This window comes from Rhagoletis pomonella, unplaced genomic scaffold, assembly GCF_013731165.1.
Source record: "Rhagoletis pomonella isolate Grant_MI unplaced genomic scaffold, Rhpom_1.0 Rhpom_scaffold_00005, whole genome shotgun sequence".
Taxonomy (NCBI): Eukaryota; Metazoa; Arthropoda; class Insecta; order Diptera; family Tephritidae; genus Rhagoletis; species Rhagoletis pomonella.
Window position 1 is genome coordinate 42,315,686 of NW_023458559.1, and position 11,355 is coordinate 42,327,040.

At 36.0% G+C, this 11,355-nt stretch overlaps 1 protein-coding gene across 1 annotated transcript in view; it reads left to right on the plus strand.

The window, feature by feature from the left end:
• LOC118738954 (transcription initiation factor TFIID subunit 1-like) overlaps window positions 1-9,994 on the plus strand; it is a 28,908-nt gene extending 18,914 nt beyond the window's left edge. The window contains exons 3-5 of the mRNA XM_036470011.1: window positions 2,836-2,976; window positions 6,137-6,705; window positions 8,125-9,994. Of these exons, the coding sequence (XP_036325904.1) occupies window positions 2,836-2,976; window positions 6,137-6,705; window positions 8,125-9,306 (1,892 nt within the window). The 3' untranslated portion in view covers window positions 9,307-9,994. The remainder of the gene's footprint in view (window positions 1-2,835; window positions 2,977-6,136; window positions 6,706-8,124) is intronic.
• The last annotated feature ends 1,361 nt before the right edge of the window (window positions 9,995-11,355 follow it).

The window sequence follows — 11,355 nt, forward strand, 5'->3', positions numbered from 1 at the left end:
GACAAGCTTTTTTAAAAACGAAGTAAATTAGTACAATTTGTTAGTAATTTTCATTAGAGTTTGAATAACTCCTTTTACTAAATGGCTTTTAGTAACTTTAACGAGATCTTAACTTATTTTATTTTATTCATTTTAGTGCAGTTTTGACAAAATTTTCTTGCTAAAAAATCTTTTGTTACACTACTTCATTTTATTCCTTTGATTGTACAGGTTAAATAAAAGCTTGTTTTTAAAAAATATTTTTTTTACATTATTTTATTTTATAATTTTTAATCCATTTATAAAAGCGTTGTATATTAAAAAGTGTTATTTTATTTTATGTACAAAATTTTGAAATAGATATAAAAATAATTCAACTTGCAATGAAAGAGAACAGAAGACTTTGCAAGCCAAATGTTGTTTGCTTACGTTTTGTTTAAACATACATATGTACATATAGCAGCAGTTAATTTTATTTAAAGAAATGGCGGGTCGTCCATTTCCGCTGTAGCATGGCATATATTTAGGCGCAATATTTAACTTCTTATAACGGGGCGACATCTGGAGTCTTTTAATTGTATCTCCCTGATATGATGCCTACAACGAGGTTCATATCTAGACTAGGAATAGCTTTGCTACACTACCGCCGCGGGGCCCCGGCAGCTTTAACAATTTTATAGTGGTTTTACGTTCTTTGGCAAATTACGCTCTGTTAGCCATAAATCTTACTATTTTTTGACCGCCTTTGAATCAAGACCCCTGGACCATATGGAGAATTCATTTACATTTTAAATTGCAGTGTCATCGGGATTGGAACTATGTTGAAAATTTCAAGTCTCCAACTTGTCGGGAAGTCAGTTTAAAATCTATTGGGAATTTCCGCGATTTGCGCGGGATGACCAAGTTAAATAAAAGCTTATAAAAAAATTAACAAACTTTTGTAAACATTTCGAGCTTTTTTATTTCGAATTCTTAGAAATAATTTCAGAGTGCAGTTTTGTAGCCATAAAAAAAGTTAAAGTAATTGGGACTTTTTTTTGATTTTTGGCATTTTTTTGTTGACGATGGCAGTCATTTGCTTCCATACGAAGTTTGCTCGACGATTTTTTTATATGGAGAAAATGAGCAAAACTTGCAAAAAGAAAAAAAAACCGCAAGTCCCAGCTAGTTTAAACTTGCACTTTATTTTACTAAAATTGAATGGGATACAAAACTGCATACTCAAAATATTTCTAAGAAATCTAATTCAAATTCAAAAAACATTTGAACTTTGATTTATATGGTTCTTGTTAAAGAATAAACTATATATTTATAAAAAAATAATCCCAATTAAAAAGCAATAAATTAACTAGTCAAATCTTGTTTATATGTGAGTGTCGTAAAGTTTCACAGATTTTGGTAGGATATATTAAAACACACCTTCACTAAGAATTTTTAAGTGTTAGTACCAAAAACAGCGGAGTTATATGCCACTTTTAAAAAAGCCCAATCTTTTTTTGATTTAATTTTTTAATGTTTTTTGCTTCTCCTCTAAAATATAAAACTTGATTTGTAATTTAAGGCAAGGGTGTGTTTCACTTAGACTTTTCCTGGACTTGCCGAAAATAAAAACATATGTATGTTAAGTACCACACAGTATTAAAATTAATTTTATTATTAAATATTTAAGAAATTCCGAGCTTCATTTTTTTCCCGGAACTCGGGATACTTCAGTGCGCCACTGGTGTATAAATATGTACATACAACCACTTTAATTTGTGCGATTGCAACAATAAGTGCCACAGAACTGCCACTCATTTTGTGCATGCAATAAGCAACAGCAACAATAACAAAGTAATTTTATTGTACAACACCAATAAGTGCGCTATGCAACGCTGCACATAACAACAACAACAACAGAAACTTTAATATATAATACATATATGTATGTATGTACACGTACATATCCATGTGGTTGGCAGCGCTTGATGCTCGGCTTCCGTCGCTATCTGTCAGTAGCGCCTTGTATGTAGGTACAAATACTCGTCCCGCCGATTGCAAATTGCTGATAAAGCTATTATATTCACATAAGTGCCACACATACATACATACACATTTATTTAAACAAATGGCTCCATATATTTATGTATGTGTGTATGTACATATGTATGTGTGTAGTAACTTTATAAGCATGATAAAGATCATTGTGGCGGCAAATCGGTAGCCAGGTAACTCATACGCCGACGAGTCGTACGCTGCGAGTTACTAAGTCAGCAAGGAAGCAAACAAGCTAAGTAGTTAGCAGTGCGAAGCGTTTCGCCAAGTAAAAAATGATTGATAAAGTCGCAGACACATTTGGAAAGGGTTCCCAGTGGCACTCTTCGTGTTGTTGTTGTTGTTGTTGGTGTCTGTGCATCCGTTACTGCTGCGCATTTTGTCACAGCCAACACATCGGGGAGTTGATATGGTGATAAATATTTATTTAAAGAGCGCGCTAATTGCATTTTTTTATGATTGCGAGTAAAATTGTTAATTGTGCGCTTGTGGCGTTTACTTAGTTGAATTGAGTTGCGCTTCATAGGGGCAGGTCTTGAGCGGAGGCAACGTATGAGGCGTTTGCTGCCTGCCTGTGTTGACGTATCCTGTCAGGCTGCCTGTGTGTTTGAACGCATGCGCCGTTGCATACATACACGCACTTAAAGCACTTTTCTAGGCATATCTGCGCATCACTTCCTTTTTGTGGCATGCCTCCTATCATTTTTCTGTATAACCTTTCTTTGCAATTTTATTTCTTTATCTTCAATTACTGATATATGTATTAATAATTTATTTAATTTGCTGATGTTTTTTCATTATTTATTCTTGCGCCGATTTCAGGTTCACTGCGTCCACCTGGTCTAATTGGTGGCTCCAAGCCAAAAGTTGCTACACCAACAGTTGTCTCAAAGATCGAACAGTATAAGCGCGAGAATCCAACAATATTCGCATGGGAAATACGTGAACGGTTGATATCGGAAGGTATGTATGTATAAAAATATTTGATACGAGTAAAATATATACCTATGTATGTATGTATGTATATAAAAATGTAGATGGCCTGTTAGGTGCAACCTCATAAACACCAATTAGAATGCAGCGCTGATTAAATGTATAATAAAACAGATATGCAACACATTGCCTCTACCCACATATGTATCTACCTACATTAGAGTGGTCCAAAAATATATATTTAGGAAAATCCACTTTTTTAATTTTTCTTGCTACCACCCCCCCCCAGAACTGAAGAATATCAAAAATAAGGAGACACATATATTTTTGTTTTGTTGAAATCGGTAATATTTATCTGTGCCGACGGGGTTTAGAAGTTTCCCATGCATCTTACATGGGGAAAATACACTTTTTCGTAAAATTGCTATAAAATCGTTAAAAATAAACATTTTTTAATCGAATATGACTATTTCCCTTCAGAAGTCTTCGAAAATAACACTATGATGCTTATTTAACTTAAAAACTTTACTAAGTGTTTTTTAATAACCTATCTCTTATAAACAAAAATTGGTCATTTTATGTTTTCATAACCACATCACGCACGAACAGCTCAATTGATGTGTTTAGTTCTTTTTTGCATTCTAATCGATTATATCTGCGGATATGTGGTAAAAAAATTTGAATAATAGGGTTGCCAGATATTTGAAAATTTAAAGTTATTCAAAGGCTCAATAAAATAATAAAAATGTTTCATTAAAACTAAAAGCGTGTGAAGAGATTTAAAAACATTTTTGTACGGGGTTGCCACCATTCCAAAAAGCACAACAACGGCTATTAAAATCTTAAGCTTACTTAATACCACAATATGGGTATCAAAAGGAAGGTTTATGCACTCCCAGAAAAGGTTTCTAAAAAAAAGAACTTTAGTTTACATATATTTTTGGATAGGGTTGCCATTTATCTATAATAAAAAAGATTTTAAATCATGCTACATGCGGTTAAGTAAAATATAAGTTTCAAACAAAATGTGTTAAAATAAAGCTTTAACCCCTACATATTTCTGAATAGAGTTGCCGCCTATCAAAAATTTTAAAATGAGTGCGATGCATCGTCGCTACCATGTCAAACTATCGAATGTGCAGAAATGCATATTGCATCATTTCACTTAACTTACATAATTACCTCATTTGAGTTAACAGATGGGTGGCAACCTTTTTTAAAAACATGCAAGTCTAAAGCATATGCGTACACCTTTCGTGTGATACCCATATTGTGGTATTAAATAAGCTTAAATTTTAAATAATCATTGTTCTATTTTTTTTAGAAAGGTGGCAACCCCGTTAAAAAATGTTTTTAAATATCTTCAAGCGCGTTTAGTTTTGATGATTTTATTGACCTTTAAATAATAAAAAAATTTAAAATATCTGGCAACCCTAAATTTTGGACCACCCTAATGTACATATGTAGATATATATAACACTGTATAAGGCATTGTAGTAGCTTCCCTGCAGGAAACTATAAGTTATCATGAAGTCGATTATGAAGGAAGTAAAAGACACTATTATCTGTGTATTTTATTTGAGTCAATGGTGGTTACCTCTGCATTACATGTCAACTAACTTGTGCCCAACTACTTTTTGGCATAAAACATAAATAAGAGAAGCAATATTTTTTTTTAATTTTTTACTTCCTTATTTATTTATTACATATGTATTTGTTTGTTGCTGTAGGTGGTTCCATATTCGAAATCCGTCAGACATAACTTCAAAGTGATGATATAAAATTTCGATCCTTCCTTTTATTTGTCCTGAATTCGAAAAAAGTATTTGTGAAGTGCAGAAGAAAAGTGTATTCAAAGTAAAATTTGTATGAGGATATCTAAATAGAAACTTGTTTAAGGAAAACAAACTCCCGATTGCATCTGCATGACTCCTGCAATACTTTTCAATAGTTTCAAGTTCGGCTTTTGTAGGTAACTATAAGTAATATATTTTATCAAAATCACGCCAAAAAGCTATCTACAAGGATGTTATTTTTATCAATTCATAATTTTTTTCTGCAGGGTAATTGCAAGCTTTTTCTCAAGCGTGTATGTTGTGTGTGTGTGTGTGTACCTTCGCACGCTGTTGGCTTCATTTAAGTCATTAGAGATTTTAATCCGATACTGTTTGTTTGCGCGTTGCTCGTCACTTGATTGATTGCCCATCTGGGCTAATGATGGCTTAAGTCAGCTGAAAGCGGCTTCTTTACTTGAGAGTTAGCGAGTGAGCGAGTGCATTGATAGATAAGCAGTCGGCTTGATGCAAAGCAATTTAATAACTCATAAAATGCCTTAAAAGCGTATTAATTCATTCTACTTCTTATACATATACATACACTTATGTGTACATACATATGTAACTACATACATAACTGATGTATTGAGCCTTAAGTCAAGCTTAAGCTAGTGAAGCATTTAATTCTGTAAAATTGTTCACAGATGAACTGATATCTATTCGACCATAAATCCTATAAATCTCAATGTTTCGATAAATGCATTAAGATATGTACATATGTATGTATGCAAGAAGAGGTAAATATGTGAAAGTTCATCTCTTTATGAGTAGCGATTTCTTAATGTAAGAGCTTTTAAACTTCCACTGGATGTTTCTAATGTAGAGATGCAACGGATAGTGATTTGGCCGGATAACGCATATCCGGCGAACTGCGTGCCCGGTTGGCTGAATATCTGGCGGTCGAATAACAAGTCCATTGTCTTGTTGTTACCAAAATAAATATATTTTTAACTCGACAGAATAAAATACGTTTACGAAACTGGAGACGTTCAGGAAAGCTTTCTATAAGTATAACCCTGAACTTCAGAATCGTTAATTTTTACAATCATGTGATTTATTAAACCACGTTGAACGAAAACACTAAAAGACAAGTTCGACACTTTGGTAATCTTTCACAATTGATAATCTGAGCGCTCTATGAGCAAATTTCAAGTCTTTTCCAAGTTTTCGGACTACCAAATTCTAGGAGTAACTCCTTTCTTGGATGACGGGTACATATGGGTATAAGTAATATTTAAGACAGGCGGCACATCTATCGAAAGTTTCCAAATTGTTTATTGAAAAATTTGAACACTAATTTATCAACAAGTTTTCTAATACATATCCATTTATTTGTGTGTATATTCCCCTCACAGCCGTTTGCACAAATACCACTGCTCCGTCGGTATCTTCCATCAATCGTATACTGCGCAATCGTGCCGCCGAGCGTGTGGCCAGTGAATTTGCGCGCACCGCTGCCTATAGCCTCTATCCACCACATCCTTATGGCGGCTTCACTTGGCATCCCTCGGCTGCGGCGGCAGCGGCAGCAGCGAACGCCCCAACAGCTGCACATTTTTGGCCCACACAAGCCACAGGACCAACGCTTACTACGCTACCACCATCCGGAGGTGGCGGCAGTGGTGGTGGGTGTGGTAGTAGTGCTGGCAGCGCTGCAGCTGGTGGTCTGCTAACAAGCAATAATCGTGCAATATCGCCCGGATCAGGTAGTCGTGACACTCTAGAATCGCCAGATGATAGTCGGCATGTGGATTCAGATTACTTGGATGATGATGATGAGCCAAAATTTCGCCGCAATCGCACTACGTTTAGTCCGGAGCAATTGGAAGAGCTGGAGAAGGAGTTCGATAAGAGTCATTATCCTTGCGTGAGCACGCGCGAGCGCTTGTCTAGCCGGACGTCGTTGAGTGAGGCGCGAGTGCAAGTGAGTAGCGTAGCAATCTTAATTTCACGTGCTCCTTTTAGGTGTATGGTACTGAAAATATTTATGTATATACATTAGGGCGGAGTAATTTGTTCGGAGCAAAATTTTTGTAGAAGGTGTATAGCAAATCAGAATTGTACTATTAATTCTCAGCAAAAATGGCGAACAAACTATATATCAAAAATGACGTTTGACCCTCCCAGTTTTCAAAAGAAAAAAAAGTATAGTACATAAAGAAACACACAAATTTTGGAAAAGGAAAATTAATTTCGTCCAGAAAGAATTATAAAACACAATTTTTTCTTTTAAAAACTGGGAGGGGCAAACGTCATTTTTGGTAAATAATTTGTTCAGCATTTATCCTTAAAATAGAACGTAGAATTCGAATATGCCACACACTTTTTTCGAAATTAAATTACTCCACCCTAATATACATATTTTTAAGTTTTGAATAAGATGAGCATCTTGCTTACATCCACACCAACGTCCATATGCATAATCATATCTAATGTATTCTATATCCATATCCATATGCACAAGCATATCCATATTTAAATCCATATACATATCCATATAGATACATATCCATTTACAAGTTCATATTCATGATCATATACATATTCATATCCATATCCACATCCATATTCATATCTATCCATATCCATATCCGTATCTTTATCCATATCCATATCGATATCCATATACAAACTCATATCAATATCTATATCTATTTCCATATCCATATTTTTATCCATATCCATATACATATTTATAAACATATCCATATCCGTATCCATATCTTTATCCATATCCATATACACATTCGTATCCATTTCCATATCTATATCCATATCCACATCCATACCCATATCCATTCCCAAATCCATTCCCATATCCATATCTTTATCCATATCCATGTTCATAATTATCCATATCCACATCTATACTCATATCCATTTCGATATGCATATCTTTATGCCTATCCATATTCATTTTCATACCATGTTATTACATATCCATATCCATATTCATATCCATATCCATATCCATAACCATATCCATATCCATATTCATATCCATATCCATATTCATATCCATATCCATATTCATATCCATATCCATATCCATAACCATATCATTATCGATATCTATTTCCATATCCATATCTTTATCCATATACGTATCTTTATATATCCGTTCCATATCCAAAATTATCTGAATGGAAAGTTCCACTGATGTAGCGTGTCCTTACTTTCGTTTTCATTCTGCTTGAATATTTTTTAACCGTTCTTTAATTTTTATTTGCTTCACTCAATCACTCATTGCAACTTTTTGTTCTTTTATCCGCTGCTTGCGCATTCAATGGTCGCGTTTATTTTTGAACTAACCACATCGTCCTTTCCGCATTGATCAATTCAGGTTTGGTTTTCCAACAGAAGGGCGAAGTGGCGCCGCCATCAGCGCATGAATCTACTGAAGCAGCGCTCCAGCCCCTCCGGCCATCCACACGTTCCGCATTCACAGCCGTCGCCCGAAAGCAACAACAACAACAACAACAACAACAGCTACAGCAGCAACAACAACAACAGCCTCAATCACAGTTACAGCCACAGCCATGTATCATCAGCGACAATGGGCGTGGCCGCTTCACCGACCTCCAGTTGTCACAGCAACAGCAACGCCTCTACCTGTGCGGCCAACGACCAACAATCAGGGCATCACCATTACCCGCTTGGCGGCAGTCAATTGTCGGCGACAGCAGCAAGTTCTCAAGGGAGCGAATTGGAATTTCGCCCGCTCGGACACCATTTCACGCACCATGCTGCTCATCCGGCGAACAGTACTGCTGCGACAATGTTGCTCAATCACTACAGCCAACAACAGCAGCACCACCACCAACAACAACAGCAGCAGCAGCAGCAGAAGCAGCAACAATTGGCCGCCAAGGCGCATTATACGGCGACAGGCGGTCAGCTGCAACACGCAGCGGCGGAGGTGAACATAGAGACAGCAGCAGCTGCGGCGGCGGCGGCGGCGGCGGCACAACAACAGCATCCGCAGCACTTAGCCGCCACGCTAGCGGCCAGTATAGCGACATCACAACAACAACAGCAGCATCAGCAACAGCAACAACACAGCCCATCGCCCACAGCATCAGCGCCATTATCCATGGGCGGTGAGCATAGCGCCTTCCGCTCGCTAGTTGGTTCGCCCTCTGCGGCGGCATTTGCGCACTTAGTGCGGCAATATGCAGTGGCTGCGACATTATCGGCAAATGTCGCTAGCATGGGTGGCGCGACGGATGAACTCAAACAGCAGCAACAACAACAACAACAACAACAACAACAGCTGGTGACTGTGGATGATTCCTCCGAGGATTCGGAAGAGGAGATCAATGTGCATGACGATTCTGAAGATGAAGTGGAGGTAGTGCGGCGTACGACGCGCGGCAGTACTGTCGACCAAAATGTTGGCTACAGTGGCAATAATAACAACAATAATGGCAATAGCGCAAGTGCTGCTGACAACAACAATCAAGGTAACGAAATGTTATCGCTAAGCGGCAAAGCGCCTCTACAGCTTACCAAGCATGACCGTTGAGCGGCCGTTTTGAAACGCATAGCGGCGAGTAGCATTCTACAAATTTATGCATATGTATGAGTGTACATAATCGCGTGAAGCAGGGCGTTACGCGCACGGATTGCATTTCAACTAAATTTGACAAACCTGACTCGAGGCGCGCTTGTGATTGACATCGGTCCGTCCGTTACTTAGTTGTAGCTGGCGCATGCGCAATGCACAAAGCGTGAGCGTAACTACATACTGGCCCCGTATATGTAAGTATGCCGCGCCGCTATGAACGTCTGTGTTTGAGACAAGTCGCCGCCGCCGCTGCTGTCGTTGTTTGGTGCGCTAGTCGTGTCCCGTCGCTTAATTATGAAAGAAACTTGAAACTTGGCGGGCAACGACAGATACTTTGTACTTAGCGCTGCAATGGTAAGCCAAACAAAACTAAATAAAATAAAAAACAACTATTCAAATGAGCTTGTTCGCTTAGCAAAATTACTACAACAGCAACAAAATAAATACATAATTTTAAACCAAAGTAATTAACAAAATCGTATAATACTACAGTAGCGACAACGAGCGTGCGCTTGCTATTTAACATAAACAAGCAACAACAACAACTTTGAAATACTACACAAATTTGCGATCGTTGTTATTGTTGCACTCGCTGGCTGGGCATATGTTAATGTACGAGTATATATACATAGATGTACATACATAAATAGAGTAGCTAAAAGAAAAAAATTTAAAAAAGAAATAGCTTATTTTATTGAAAACCAAATAAAAAATACAAAAATATGAATTATTGTCGCAAAATAAATTTAAAATTCTAAGCGATGTATAAGTAAAAATGTTTGTAAACAAATTCTTGCAAAATAATACATACAAACATATCTAACTTGCTTGATAATATCCATAAAAATATATACATATGTATTTGCATTAGGGTGCATCATTCTCCACACAAAAAAAAATGTTTTTGTTTTTCCATCAGAATTATTAAGTTTATTACATTTTAAAACTTACGCCAAAATATGCCGCAAAAATATTAACATTACGTGAGCTGACCAATTTGAAAATAGCTGCAAAAATCGTTTTTTTTTATAAATAAATTTTAAAAATATTTTCACCACAAATCATCTCAGATGATAGAAAATATATTAACGTGAGCTGGACCGATTTGAAAATGCTTTCAAAAATCGACTTTTTTTTAATAAAAAAAATAGTTTTCAAAAATTTACCACAGCTGATAGAAAAGTTTAGGCTTATTAACGGAATCAAATCGGTTCAGCTTAATTAAGTCAATCTAAATATTTCTCCGGAATATTTTGGCGAAAGTATTAAAATATGAGAAGTTTTATAATTCCGGTATACAAACCGAAATTTTTTTTGGTGAGGTACCCTAATGTACATACACATATTTGTAAATAATTATAATTCTAAATTTACAATTTTTAAATAACTGTAATCACTGAAGAAGGCCACAAATGACAATTTTACAGGATAAGCAAAAGCTCTCAAAATTAAGCGAAGTGCACATTTTCAAAAAAAAACAATAAACTGGTCTTGAGCAGTGCCCGTTTAATATAATTTTTTCTAGAACTTAAAGTTTTTAAATTTTCTCTAAACTTCTGCTTGTTTGCCACCGATTAAGAAAATTACAATATATTCCCTTGAATTGGTATAAAATATCTACTTACATAACATTTTCTGTTCAGTTTTGAATATTTTGCATATACATAGATATAAGTTTTTAAAATGATTTTGATCACCTAAATAGGTAACTCTATTAAAAAATACATTTCGATTAAATAATTCTATAATATTTTTTTGTGTTTACCACATTTTAATATTTCATGTGCCCAAGTTGCTTAATTCACTTTGATAGGTGGCAGCCCTATTCCCAGCGTGAGGTTTTCCAAAATATCTTTCGCAGTGCGGGCTTAAAATCGACGAAGATATCGTCATCACGTTACTTCTTCTATTTATTGGAGCCTTTTTATCAATCGACAACGCGGTAAACCGTTTTTGTAATTTTTTAAGGACCAATCAGGTGCTTTTGTTAAATTCCAACCATAATGG